The sequence below is a fragment of the Hypomesus transpacificus genome, chromosome 26 (genome assembly GCF_021917145.1).
Source record: "Hypomesus transpacificus isolate Combined female chromosome 26, fHypTra1, whole genome shotgun sequence".
In the NCBI taxonomy this organism is placed as follows: Eukaryota; Metazoa; Chordata; class Actinopteri; order Osmeriformes; family Osmeridae; genus Hypomesus; species Hypomesus transpacificus.
In genome coordinates, this window is record NC_061085.1 from 1,714,673 (window position 1) to 1,729,505 (window position 14,833).

At 38.6% G+C, this 14,833-nt stretch overlaps 1 protein-coding gene across 2 annotated transcripts; it reads left to right on the forward strand.

The window, feature by feature from the left end:
• Nucleotides 1–3,450: 3,450 nt before the first annotated feature.
• Nucleotides 3,451–14,641, forward strand: c26h19orf25 (chromosome 26 C19orf25 homolog). Of its 2 annotated transcripts, none has more exons than XM_047049497.1 (3): nt 3,451–3,687; nt 3,925–4,072; nt 12,619–14,641. In XM_047049497.1, exons 2-3 carry the CDS (start codon nt 3,932–3,934, stop codon nt 12,787–12,789), a joined length of 312 nt encoding a protein of 103 aa, XP_046905453.1. In that variant the 5' UTR covers nt 3,451–3,687; nt 3,925–3,931; the 3' UTR covers nt 12,790–14,641. The 2 variants fall into 2 exon arrangements, 1 of the variants encoding a protein (XP_046905453.1); XR_006958357.1 differs by having other exon boundaries at nt 3,453–3,687; nt 3,925–4,067; nt 12,608–14,641.
• Nucleotides 14,642–14,833: the final 192 nt, after the last annotated feature.

Genomic DNA, 14,833 nt, shown 5'->3' on the forward strand with positions numbered 1-14,833 from the left:
GAAGCTCATCTTGGACTTGCTGTCATAGCAACAGGTCCGTAAGCTTAAACCTGCTCAGGAGCAGGTTTATTTTATGTAAACACGATTAGATTGAGGCTTTACAAGTGTAACGGGTGTGAACCTGTAAAACTCACTCCTCAGGTATGTTATGGGCTACCCGCGTCAACGAATTGCTAGCTTTTCTTTGGCGTAGCTGGTAGTGGTCGCGCTTGGCAAGTCAGAGGTCGTGCGTTCGAGCCCAGCGAGTGGCGAGCGACGCCTTGTAGTGACGGAGCGTGGCCACGTCCGTTGCATACCGTCACACAAGCAGAGGTGATACAGGAAGTCTGTCACGGACATGTCTTGTCCGTTTTTACTACAGGAACCTGTTGCAGAAGGTGCTAGAATAATAAGCAGAATTTAACATGAAACCGAATTACTCATTGCGTGATAGATAGGCTCCTTAAGCACAGCGCGATATGCTAGCCTTTACTATAGCCTACCATTTTTTTGTGAGGGTGTCATTTACATAATACATTTGTTGAAACCACATCATATGGCATTTGCACTACTTCACAATTCATGTAATATTTTTATTTTATATTGTATTTTATACTGTAAATTGGCAACTCATATTTTATTTTATGGCAACTTATATTTTATTTTATTGTATACTTTATTTTAATTGTATTCCACTTAGTATTGCTAGTTTATGTATCCTTAGTATAGTTAGACCATATATCTAAATTTAAGATTCCTATATGTTTATTGTATGCACCTTCCTGCCAAAGCAAATTCCTTGTCTGTGCAAACTTTCATGGCGAATAAATCCCTTTCTGATTCTGATATGATTTAAAGATGATAAATGAAAATATAAAGGTATGAAAATAAATAAAAAACATAGACCTAGCTTAACGATAAAACGCATGGTCACCACTCTACATTTCATTTGGTCTGTTACTTTTTGCCAGCCTTCTTTCTTGGATTTTGCAGACTTTGAGGTGTTCCCTGGCGTTCTGATTAAATCTTCGAATTCGAAGTAACCTTCGAGCAAGCTGTTGCACTGTTGGCTCTGTTGCGGAAAAAACAGGGCGCTCATTTTGGCCACGGTGAGCAGCCATAGACTTATGTGAGCAGCCAATAGCCGCGTTGCTGATCAAGGTTTCTACTATCGACACATACCCCCTTTTAGACCAAGCATAACTCAATCCGACTATACTAATTATAAACAACATGGGTGTTCAAAGAACCGAATTAGCCAGATCATGATTAGCAAGATTATGTCATCTTGGATGTGTCATTTGATCTCGGATGTAATAAGCGGCGTACGGAGAACGGGCCCCAGAGCAACAGCTTGCTCGAAGGTGACTCCGAATTTAAAGATTTAATCAGAACGCCAGGGAACACCTCAAAGTGTGCAAAATCCAAGAAAGAGTGCTGGCAAAAAGTAGCCGACCAAATTAAATGTAGAGTAGTGACCACGCGTCTTATCGCTTATTACAGTAAACTAGGCTTATGTTTTTTTTTTTTCATACTTAAATATTTTCATTTATCATCTTTAATGTCATATGATGTGGTTTCAACAAATGTATTATGTAAATGACACCCTCACAAAAAAACGCTAGGCTATCCGTATCCTCTCAAAAAAGTATAGACAAGTTTTTGAGCCGTTTACGCTCTACTTCCTGAACTGCTCCCCAATTATCACCCTACGTCACACAACTGTCAAGCAGGCTAAACTGCGCATGTCGGTTGCAAAAGACTAACTTCTCCCCGGTCAATTACACTTGGAGTGTCGATCAGGTCATCATTTATCTCTGGCCACTGGATTGCAGGGCTTGATATTAACTTTTTGAGGCTCTTGGCCTTTGGTCAAATACATTTACGTTTCACTTGTCTATGCACAAAAGTCACTTGACCCCGATACCCTTAAATAGCCTGACCAAGTGATCGGGCAAAACTAGCCTGGCTGGAGGTCGCTTTCTCAGGCAAATGAGGAATAAAACAGGCTCGGTTAAAGAAATCCGAGATTCTGGCTATCTTCATCAGGCTCGTATCTACATTAGGTAGTCCTCCCTGACGTTTCTGGTGTATAATGGAGTGAAATACAACATTGTGCACACTGCCAGTGAGCGAGTCTGACTGAGGCTAACGTCAAAACAGTGTAACGGGGACGCAATCTCACTCAGATTGCCAGTTTAAACAAATCAGAAAAATAATCGGACCAGCTGGCTAAAAGCAGAACACCTGAACGAGTGGTTAGGTAGATAGTGCTACGACCAGTTTTTAATCCTAGAATCGACTGTTACAGTTATACTCGAGTAGTATGCATATTGTTTGTAGGCTATTCACATGTTGTTGGTGTTCCTTTGTCCTATTGTTGCAGTGGATTTAATAATTATACATTGATATGTGGATATAATAATTCAAACCTTTCAAAGTGCCAATACACACATCAGTATAAGCATACTTGTTTAAAGCAGTCATAACCGGGTTCATAGGAAGAATAGATAGATACGTAGGCCCTTCAGGCAGTGACAAGCCATTATAAATAAGGATAACAGTGTACTGCCTGTCTTGTCCTTCTGAAGTTGATAAATTGAATAGGCTGAACATCAACATGTAACATGTAGGGGAGTCAGGTGGCTGAGCGGTTAGAGCTACGGTCTAGTAATCTGAAGGTTGGCTGTTCGATTTCCGGCCGGTGCACATGACTTATGTCCTTGGGCAAGGTACTTCACCCTACTTGCCTCGGGGAGAATGTCTCTGTACTTACTGTAAGTCGCTGTGGATAAGAGCGTCTGCTAAATGACTAAATGTAAATGTAATGTATCATCAAGTATAGCCAAGAACTTCGAAACGAATTAGCTTAACTTTCAATGTTACGCATGCCTAGACTACTTGGACCATGTCCTGGCAATAAATAACGAACATTATGCTACACGTTTTGCCAGGATAACTGGCAAGACCATTAAATGTTCATGAAGTTTCTGTGTGTTTATTCCTTTGAATGGGTACAACAACGCGATCAGTCAACCGACTATAAATGTTTTTAATGTTGGGCTACGAATTTATAGAACAACTTCTGTCTGATACGTGTGGCATCCTTTAGCCAAATAATTAGCCTACATTTTGCTGAGAGATTGAAGGGCTAGACAACAAATGTTCTAATGAATCACAGACTAAAGTCATCTTCTGACATTGTCTCTGCTCCAAAATGATGAACTGGCAAAAACGTTATAGCTATAAATTTACTCAAAAATGTAGGCTACTTAATAGTATGGCGACGACATACTTATCCAGAAGTAGTAGTGACGACGTATACACTTTATCCAGAAGTAGACGTCACACACCTCCCTAGGCAGGTTCTCCATGTCCCTTTCCGCACCCCATACTCTGTCCCTATCCGCCCCCCATACTTGTGACGCTGCCTTTCAATTCGCTAGGTGGCGCTGTCAGGGTCCTAGAACTGCGGTCCTGAAACTGCAGCTCTCCGGGGCCTCCGGGGTCTCCGGCTCTGCAGGTTCATACTATTGTCCGGCTCTGCAGGTTTATACCATTGCCTCTGCTGACACTGACCACCCCCATACACTCCCGAACAGTAAGTGGCGGTAATGCACCTCATACGGTTGCAGTCTGCATGTAAGCAACAGGAGAAGAAGAGGAAGTCGTTCAGCAGGCAGAATATTTGAGCTAAGCAGATACTATGTAAGCACTCACTCAAGGTTCGCTAGATGTATTTAATGTTGATTAATTTACTAATTTTGTAGCTAACTCTTGGGTATCTTGGCAGCAAGTACAGGTGCCAATTTCTAGTCGATTAAGGCTGTCTACGGAATGCGTAGTCTAGCTAGCTGCAGAAAGCTTGAAAGTAAGCTAATGCGTAAGACACTCCAATTGCAGCTGCAACATTAACATTGTCATTTTTAAATTTCTTGTCTCAAGAACGAATATGGGTTCTAAAAACAAGAAGCGAGGAGTGCTTCCAAGTCGACCCGATCAGCCGACTGTGGAGCAAATGATTGATGACGTTAATAAAGCCTATCCAAATGATCCAATATTCAGTGTCCTGAAGGATAGCAAACAAGGTATTGTAAAATGACGTTTCAAAAGACAAGGTAGCCTATATTGCTATTGTTTGTTGTTTAAATCGTTAATGAAAGTTGTTATGAACGATACTTCGCCTAAGAATAGTTTTATAAACATCTTAAATGTGTTTGGAATACTTATGAAGTCAATGTATGAACAAAGACATATAATCAATGCCAAGCTCTAAAAGAGGCATTGTTCCTAACATTCAGGGTATCCTGTCATGTCTAGTATCTGACATCTCTTTATGTAAAAAGTGGATCAGTCTACCCGCTCATCATCAGTAGCCTAGATGTTATAATGATAGGGCTATTTTGCATTGTATTGGACACAAAACCATTCTACAAAGGTAAAACGTGTGATATGGTGACACTGGGTTTGAATGACAGAGGGAAAGTGCATGCATAAATACTGTCAGTTGACTGGATCTATAGTGGACGTTACCTGTCAATATATTTTAAAAAGCAGGTGATAATTTTTTTGGGCCACTAGTGAATTATACCTAATCAATCAACAATCAATGACAATTGCATTGACAATAATTATAGAGGTAGAATAGGTATTCACAACTACACAACACACAATTAACAACAACTAACATATCATTTCTGCATTATGCATGTAGCAACGCTAGTGCTAAACAACTATTTAACTGGCTCCATGACGCCGGGTAAGTAGCTAGCTCTTGAGACTTCTCACCAAAAGAACGAAGGGGAAACTTCGAGTACTGTAAGTCGCTCTGGATAAGAGCGTCTGCTAAATGACTAAATGTAAATGTGAGTAAGGTACCTAGCGAAAAGTAGCCTCAACTTTCCTCGACTTTTAGCTACGGCACTAATGCTGAAGGCTCGCTGATATAGCTGTCGGTCTTACTAGAACGGCATATGTATGCATTGTTGCTAACGTGTGCTGACGTTGTGACTGTGTGCATATGTGAGAAAGACGCATGAGTGACAGAGAGATGGAGGGAGAGCAGGGGAAAGGAAATGCAGCTGAACGAATACGCTGCGTGTTTTAACCTAAATAGCGATTAAAAAAAATGTTTTACGAAACGCAATGTGTGGCGGCCGGTGTTGATTCTGTGGCGCACCGCCACAAATTATTCTATGTGTGGGAAACACTGCATTATATAAGTGTGAAATGAGTTGCTGAAAGCATGTGCAAAGTGCAAAAACTTAGAAAGTTAGACCGTTGAAAAGTTTCTCACCCGTTTTCAGCTAAGGTTTTGTATAGGCGGGGCAAAACCCAAACTATCTACATCACAGCCACCTATCTACATCAGATCACAGACGGTTTATATAAGCTGCATTCTGTTACTCAGCTGGTACGATGCAAAGACAAAGTAATTAACACATAAAACAGTCAGAGACTGCAGGTAGGTATATTCTGATATCTGCAATTGATTTAGCTAGTTGTTGCTGTTGTTGCTAAAGGGGGCGGAGCTTCAGCTCCTTCAGGCGACCCCCCCCCTTTGTGTTTTCTTTTTCATAAAAGTTTTGATGGGTAGTTAACAACACATTCTTCTGTGGTGTGATGAACTTAAAACTATTTTTCAGTTCTGCTTTACAGCATCTGAACATGAACTAATGGGATTAACAAAGGCATTCGCCAGGACTCAACATTTTTGAGGCACTTGTCCTATGGACAAGTACATTAACGTTACACTTGTCCATGCACAAACGTCACTTGTCCGGGTAAAGATTTATCATTTTGACGTTTCTAACTGGCTAGTGTCAGTAGCTGTGAAACTAGCAAACATTAGCAGCATTTGTATCGGTTAAATGTATGTAGTTATATATCAGCTAATATTCAACTGTAAAGTAGGCTATACACCTTTTAACAGGGCTGCCAACTCTCATGCATTGGCCGAGAGACACACTCGACCAGTTCACACGCTCTCACGCCAAACCTTGTATTTCTCATGCTGAGAAGGCAACGCCAACCAAGTAGTCCTGCTAACGTTGTAAACAGTAATGGACGAAGCGCAGGCACACGGAGTGAAGCAACATAGACACGCGAACACCCGTGAAAGCTCGTCTCTGGGCTATTTATCTTATTTTAGATACTGTATAAGTTTAGCTAGCTTGCAAATACAGAGGATGGTTGACATGTTTTTTAGACATATGGTCTCCTAAACTAATAAAACTTCCTTTCTTTGATATATGATTTCATCCAGTTCAATACACTATCCGTGAACCCAATAAGCTTTTCCAGTCTATTGATTAGAATGTCGTTATCAATGGTATCAAATGCTGCACTGAGATCTAACAGGATAAGGACTTTATTTGCATCAGAGTTTAGTCTGAGGTCGCTAATACTTTTGGTGAGAGTTTCAGTACTGTGATATTTTCTGAAACCTGACTGACTTCCAAGATATTATTTTCTTCAAGAAAATAATTTAATTGGACGAAAACTTTTTTCTAATATTTTACTAATAAATGGAAGATTTGATATAGGTCTGTAATTTGCATGTATGCTGTTATCCAATTTGGGTTTCTTTAATAGGGGCTTTACAATAGGGCTGAACGATTTCGGAAAATATGCTAATTGCAATTATTTTGACTAATATTGCGATTTAATACGCGATTATTATATGATTATTTATAAATACAGATGTATCCTACTGATCTCCAGTCAGTAACTGATAGGCGGATTTTCTATACATATGTGAGGTTGTCTCTTGCTGTGGTCAAGAGGTCACGCAGCAGGTTTCGGACAATACACATATAGATAGGAGAATGTGCACTTTCACCTTTGGAAAGAGCAACATGCTGTAAATAGTATAAACGATGAGTGATGACTGAACCACCTGTGTGTTGTTCTCCCTGTGCCTTAAGTTGTGGAATGTATACCGTTTAAGAACATGTTTTGGTGGTTACTATATTTGTATGGTCCAGCTCATGCATATAATGCCCTGACGCTTAAGTTCTGTGTCATTGTGTGGAAAGTTCCGCAGATCACACTGTTGCAACCGGCTTGATAGCAGGTGTAACTTGCTTTTAAATGTGTTCATGATGTGTTTCTCCTTACCCTGCAGCTCCAGACTGACCTTGTCAGTTAGATCGGTAAGAAAGGCAAAATCCAACAGCCACTGACTGTCATCTAGCTGTGCATATTCAGCATGGTTTGAACGTTTCAGAAATTCTTTAATTTCGGACAACAATTCCGAAAACTGTTCCAGAAATGTACCTCTGCTGAGCCACCTAACGTCAGTGTGCAGCAGCAGATCTGTGGAAAGATTCACACTGTTTGCACAATCCAATGAACCCAGCCGTGCGTCCAAACATTGCTGGAGCCGAGGGTTAGGGCTGTCCCCGACTAAGGTTTTCTTTGGTCGACCAAGACTCGACTAAAACGTCTGAAAATCGACTAATCGCACTTTGAAACGCTTTAAAAAACATTTTCGCGATCTGACTCAATGGCTGCTGGACATTGCAGATTCAGCCGCTAATAGCCTACTAATAATAAGACTCGTATCACCAGTCCTGTTGTAACCGAATGCCGATGGTATTTAGTATCTCTTACAATGGACTACAATTAAAAAATATTGTTTGTTTAACATGCAAATCATCAGAGCGCGCTTATCACTGCCTGAAAACTTGCAGCATGCAAATTTATGCAGAAGCTGAGTGGGGAACGTTGCAACAGAGAAATAGTTTGTTGTCTTGGCCGGAGAAGATAATGTCATTCGATTTGGATGTGATTCTTATAATAGGCATATTCATTTTTCAATCCAGCACGTTAGCATGAGTGAAGTAGGGTTTTTCAGGTGGTAGGCTACATCATATTCAACATCGAACTATGAAAAATAAACCGTTGTTGGCAGAGTTTGCATTCAACGTTTTGAGTCACCCGGTACTTTGTAAATGTAAATGTAAATGTACTTTAATGAAATGCTGCCATACCACAGATATCTTTGCCATTTTTACTAATAACACCGACAAAGTAGGCTATGGCAAGAGTTTGTAGTTCTGCAGCCAATTGTGCTCGTGCCGTGTGCAAAATACCAAACCAAAAAAAAGCGCAGATTAACGAAAGGGAAAACAGTAACACCTTTCTTTTAAATTATATATTTTTTATTTATTATTGTCATTTATTATCACACTAGCATTCAATTATCACGGCAAACAATTACACTGCACTAACCTGTAAATGTCAAGTGAAAATAACAAAACCAGTCAGTATGATGACTTGAGCGAATATTATTCACGTCTTACTAAAACAGCGGCCACGCGAAAGGGAATGAGGAAACTGTTTCCTCTACTGAAAAATACAATGCGGATCACGTGAAAAAAAGATTGTTCACGAACGACACATTAATAAAAAATACTGTCATCTGTAATGCATGTCATCTGTAGTGCAAAATACCAAACCAAAACAAAGTGCAGATTAACGAAAGGGAAAACAGTAACACCTTTTCTTTTAAATTATATATTTTTAGAGTTGGTTTATTTGTCTTAAATAATATAATCTACAATTTCTGTTGAACATTTCGTTAATTCAGCAATGATGACACAAGCGGGAATCAGATCTCACACTGCTATATGGCAGCTCGACTAAAAAAATCTTAGTCGACCAAGAGCATATCGACCGGAAAATCGACTAGTCGACTAAGTGGGGACAGCCCTACCGGGAGGGCACCTCGATTTGCGCTCCCAGCCAGGGGGGAACCCAATAAGCTTTTCCAGTCTATTGATTAGAATGTCGTTATCAATGGTATCAAATGCTGCACTGAGATCTAACAGGATAAGGACTTTATTTGCATCAGAGTTTAGTCTGAGGTCGCTAATACTTTTGGTGAGAGTTTCAGTACTGTGATATTTTCTGAAACCTGACTGACTTCCAAGATATTATTTTCTTCAAGAAAATAATTTAATTGGACGAAAACTTTTTTCTAATATTTTACTAATAAATGGAAGATTTGATATAGGTCTGTAATTTGCATGTATGCTGTTATCCAATTTGGGTTTCTTTAATAGGGGCTTTACAATAGGGCTGAACGATTTCGGAAAATATGCTAATTGCAATTATTTTGACTAATATTGCGATTTAATACGCGATTATTATATGATTATTTATAAATACAGATGTATCCTACTGATCTCCAGTCAGTAACTGATAGGCGGATTTTCTATACATATGTGAGGTTGTCTCTTGCTGTGGTCAAGAGGTCACGCAGCAGGTTTCGGACAATACACATATAGATAGGAGAATGTGCACTTTCACCTTTGGAAAGAGCAACATGCTGTAAATAGTATAAACGATGAGTGATGACTGAACCACCTGTGTGTTGTTCTCCCTGTGCCTTAAGTTGTGGAATGTATACCGTTTAAGAACATGTTTTGGTGGTTACTATATTTGTATGGTCCAGCTCATGCATATAATGCCCTGACGCTTAAGTTCTGTGTCATTGTGTGGAAAGTTCCGCAGATCACACTGTTGCAACCGGCTTGATAGCAGGTGTAACTTGCTTTTAAATGTGTTCATGATGTGTTTCTCCTTACCCTGCAGCTCCAGACTGACCTTGTCAGTTAGATCGGTAAGAAAGGCAAAATCCAACAGCCACTGACTGTCATCTAGCTGTGCATATTCAGCATGGTTTGAACGTTTCAGAAATTCTTTAATTTCGGACAACAATTCCGAAAACTGTTCCAGAAATGTACCTCTGCTGAGCCACCTAACGTCAGTGTGCAGCAGCAGATCTGTGGAAAGATTCACACTGTTTGCACAATCCAATGAACCCAGCCGTGCGTCCAAACATTGCTGGAGCCGAGGGTTAGGGCTGTCCCCGACTAAGGTTTTCTTTGGTCGACCAAGACTCGACTAAAACGTCTGAAAATCGACTAATCGCACTTTGAAACGCTTTAAAAAACATTTTCGCGATCTGACTCAATGGCTGCTGGACATTGCAGATTCAGCCGCTAATAGCCTACTAATAATAAGACTCGTATCACCAGTCCTGTTGTAACCGAATGCCGATGGTATTTAGTATCTCTTACAATGGACTACAATTAAAAAATATTGTTTGTTTAACATGCAAATCATCAGAGCGCGCTTATCACTGCCTGAAAACTTGCAGCATGCAAATTTATGCAGAAGCTGAGTGGGGAACGTTGCAACAGAGAAATAGTTTGTTGTCTTGGCCGGAGAAGATAATGTCATTCGATTTGGATGTGATTCTTATAATAGGCATATTCATTTTTCAATCCAGCACGTTAGCATGAGTGAAGTAGGGTTTTTCAGGTGGTAGGCTACATCATATTCAACATCGAACTATGAAAAATAAACCGTTGTTGGCAGAGTTTGCATTCAACGTTTTGAGTCACCCGGTACTTTGTAAATGTAAATGTAAATGTACTTTAATGAAATGCTGCCATACCACAGATATCTTTGCCATTTTTACTAATAACACCGACAAAGTAGGCTATGGCAAGAGTTTGTAGTTCTGCAGCCAATTGTGCTCGTGCCGTGTGCAAAATACCAAACCAAAAAAAAGCGCAGATTAACGAAAGGGAAAACAGTAACACCTTTCTTTTAAATTATATATTTTTTATTTATTATTGTCATTTATTATCACACTAGCATTCAATTATCACGGCAAACAATTACACTGCACTAACCTGTAAATGTCAAGTGAAAATAACAAAACCAGTCAGTATGATGACTTGAGCGAATATTATTCACGTCTTACTAAAACAGCGGCCACGCGAAAGGGAATGAGGAAACTGTTTCCTCTACTGAAAAATACAATGCGGATCACGTGAAAAAAAGATTGTTCACGAACGACACATTAATAAAAAATACTGTCATCTGTAATGCATGTCATCTGTAGTGCAAAATACCAAACCAAAACAAAGTGCAGATTAACGAAAGGGAAAACAGTAACACCTTTTCTTTTAAATTATATATTTTTAGAGTTGGTTTATTTGTCTTAAATAATATAATCTACAATTTCTGTTGAACATTTCGTTAATTCAGCAATGATGACACAAGCGGGAATCAGATCTCACACTGCTATATGGCAGCTCGACTAAAAAAATCTTAGTCGACCAAGAGCATATCGACCGGAAAATCGACTAGTCGACTAAGTGGGGACAGCCCTACCGGGAGGGCACCTCGATTTGCGCTCCCAGCCAGGGGGGGTGGGGGTGGGGGGGTGATAAATATTGCCTATGGCGCCAGATGTGCCTCTCAATATCTGTGCCTCTCATGTGCCCTTTCAAAGGCAAAATGGTCAGCAGATCTTCTTTTACACTCATGTTGTCAAAAACCATTCTAATGAAAACATAGTTGAGCCACATCCACAGCGGGGGCCGGGCCGGGGGCCAGGCAGTGTCCCTACCATAGCTGAGACCAAACCTACGCCCTTGGTTCGTCAACTTTCAAGCATTCCTTCTGCGTGTTCGGCTTACATTTTTGTCATGGTCTACGTTCGTTTTAGCCTACATCCACAAACTAAATAGATTGAATAGGCTAATCTTGGGCATTGCATAGGATGAATTTGTCTTGGACCCGTTTGATTTGGTCCCTCATGGTACATTTAACGTATTCTACTCAATTCAAGTACCGTCAACATTCCAAGTATTCCAATGCTTACACAGCTCTTTCACCACCTCAAGAATAGGATTCCTTTAGTTTTCTAAGATGTTGTAAAATAATAATTTACAAATTTATTGCAACTTACTTGACTCATTTATCTGTCTTGATATTTCAGAAACGCATTTATTTTTTATGTGTATTGCAAAACAGGCTCCATTTTACCACTACAATTATTGTTACCGCTAATGTCATAAAATAGGAATTGTGCTTACCTTGTAGTGAACTTCATAGAATTCAATTAAATTGACATAATTTTGAATAGGCTACTATACTATATTATATACTATATTATATATACTATATTATATACTATACTATATACTATACTATATATTTTGCTATACATATAAATCGTGTTTAGGTTATAACCGTCTGAATTACATATTTGTGCAAGGGAGTCCTTGCGACATCTGTTGATAGAATAGCGAATTGCAGTTTTGAAAGATGGAAAAACTGACCGAATGCGTAGCCGGTAACAGTTGAACAGATACAGGAGGAAAATGGCTGTAAACTAGCTTTTCCTGGTGTGATTTTGAAGAGGAGAAAAAAAAACTGGGTGACAAATCTAGTTTAAGTCAAGAAAGCAGGATCCTGGAATTTGATTGAGTGTGAAGATAATTATTTTTTCTCTTCATTGTGATGAAATGACGGGTGGGCAGCACTTCTAATGATTAAAACTAAAACATTCAAACCCTGTCTGAAGACATGAAAAGGTCTAGAATCTTTTAAGGGGGATTTCTCTGCTAGAGCTTTCCAGGTTTACCAACATTTAGATGTGCGCATCGTCAACTATTTCAGATATTATCAAATTTCAGTGTATGACACATCATTTGAAAGTTTACAATGCACTTTCACAATCTGTAGAAAGCAGATAAATTACCTTGGCCGACTTTTTAACCAGAGTTTGTCATATATATTTTCCAATGTCTTTTTTCCATAGATGCCAGTGAGTCACCAGACAATGACATGGAGTCCATGTACCTTCAGAGTCGGAGATACTTGGAGCTTAATGAGCAACTGCACGAGGCCAAGGGTAAACTTGTAAGGCAGAGAGAAGATCTACAAACAGCTGGAAAGCAGTTGGAACTCAATGTTGTTCAAGTGAAAGGCAGAGCACTCTGACCAAAGATTTCATATGCACAACACAGTCATCCTCAGCACCAATGAATCTTGAACACCAGTCATGTCATCAACCAGTTATGTCATTATTTGGGTTCCCAAATCGTTTTTATCAACTGTCTGAGAAAGCATGTCAAATATGTCATGTATCATGAAATTTAATTAATATAAAACTGTACTCGACACAACTAATTTCATAAAATACCATTCACTTTTCATTTGATGAGAACATTTATTATGACAAACTCCTTGACCTACATCACATTGTATCACATCACCTGCCTCTATTTTATGGCATTAGATGTCTACTCATGCAAATATTTCCTGGGATTATGCTCTTTGATTTCATTATTTAAATTTGATTGATAATGTATACATTTATGCCAACAGAAGCAGTATATCATTGTCAAAATATCTACTTGGAATCATTAAAGCATTCAAGTTGGAAAATTCAACAGTAACTACTGTGCTTACATTTTGTTTCAAGTCAGTTGTAAATCGTTGTTCTGACTGAAGTTGTTTGAAACCAAAATTCCATCACAGACAATTGGGTTAACTTTCACTAATTAAGAACAATAAATACATGAATAAGTACATGAACTTGAACAATAAAGTTTACAAGTCTGTTGGCAGTGGCTGTAAATAATGTAGACCTACTATTAATTGCTGGACTGACCCATCATGTGAAACAGAATGTGAGCTCACAAGATGGCTAGTTTACCATGCTGGATTCTGGGGATCTTGCAAAGCAAATTTAACATCCATTTTTATTTATAGCCATTAGGGCCATCACAAAACATTGCCAAAATGGTACACCCTATTTTCTGACAATTTGTATTCATTCACTCATTTGTCAGAGGGACTGTTGAAGGCTTATGTATGTTAACTGAAGGTATTTCATAGGCAGAGGCAGATATTCTGCCTCTAAACTGTGGAGATTCACTTCCAGAAACCCCCAAAATACAGTACTTTTGAGTTTTCTTTGTCATGTTGTTTTAGTCAACCTCTCACATGGATAAGTCCTGTTTCAGCTACACATACTGTATATATATATGTATATATATATATATATATATACATATATATATATACATTTTCTAAGGGCTTCATGTTTGAGATCTTTGATGTAACAACACTAACACCAATACAATTAAGTAGATAGTAACACATTTGTACATTTACATGTGTGTAAACATTTGTAGACACTAATACCTTTTTCTTTCTTAAAAACTAATAACCCTTACATACTCTTTTTCAGATTGAAAGCATATGATTCCAGTAGCAAACACAAATATGTCATTGCTTTTAAAATAGTGGAAACATGTACAGCAAATACGTTTACATAGTTATATATGTTGCCTTACAAAGTTCAGAGAAATGTATTTGCTATAATTTTGTTAACTTTTAATTTAAATACCACAAAGGAGAATGTTATTTGTCCCGCACTTACAGTTTTAGCAATTGTATTCAAATTCTGGATATTAGCTAAGCATGCAGAATTAGCAACACAGTCATTTTCCATACTGGAAACCTTGTAGGTTGATGATAGCAAATATTTACAAGACAGAATAGCCTACAGAAAACACAGCATTTCAACAATGCTAATAAGACATTAACTGTAGTATTTCCAATTATAATGCCTGTGGTTGTTAAACATTAATGGCTAATAGTGTTTCATCTTCAGTAGCAAGTGATGTTGTAGGTGAAGCACAAAAGGAGAAGCGAGAAAAATGTAGATAAGAAACTTTGCATTTCCATTTTGTGTTTTACAAATCTATACAGATAATATTTTGAATGTCAACAGTTAACCACAGTGCATTGTCAAATAAAACACAATTGCTTTTTTATTCATTGATTTGCATTATGCTTTTTTTTTTTGCACATTTACAATACAGTTGGCAATGGAATACAAAAAGTAGAAAAAGGTGATCTTCCATTTTGTACAGCTATCCAAAACTCTTCCCAAGGGGATATTTGGAATCTACCCCTTTTAGTCCTGTCTTTGCACATCCATAAGCATGAACAGTAAATGGAATGAGATTCTCTT

Excerpts from the sequence above, each read along its gene's own strand:
- c26h19orf25 (XM_047049497.1), top strand. The coding sequence starts at position 3,932 with ATGGGTTCTAAAAACAAGAAGCGAGGAGTGCTTCCAAGTCGACCCGAT. Across the intron at positions 4,073-12,618 it reads AGGATAGCAAACAAGGTATT|TCACCAGACAATGACATGGA; the intron begins GTAAAATGACGT and ends GATGCCAGTGAG.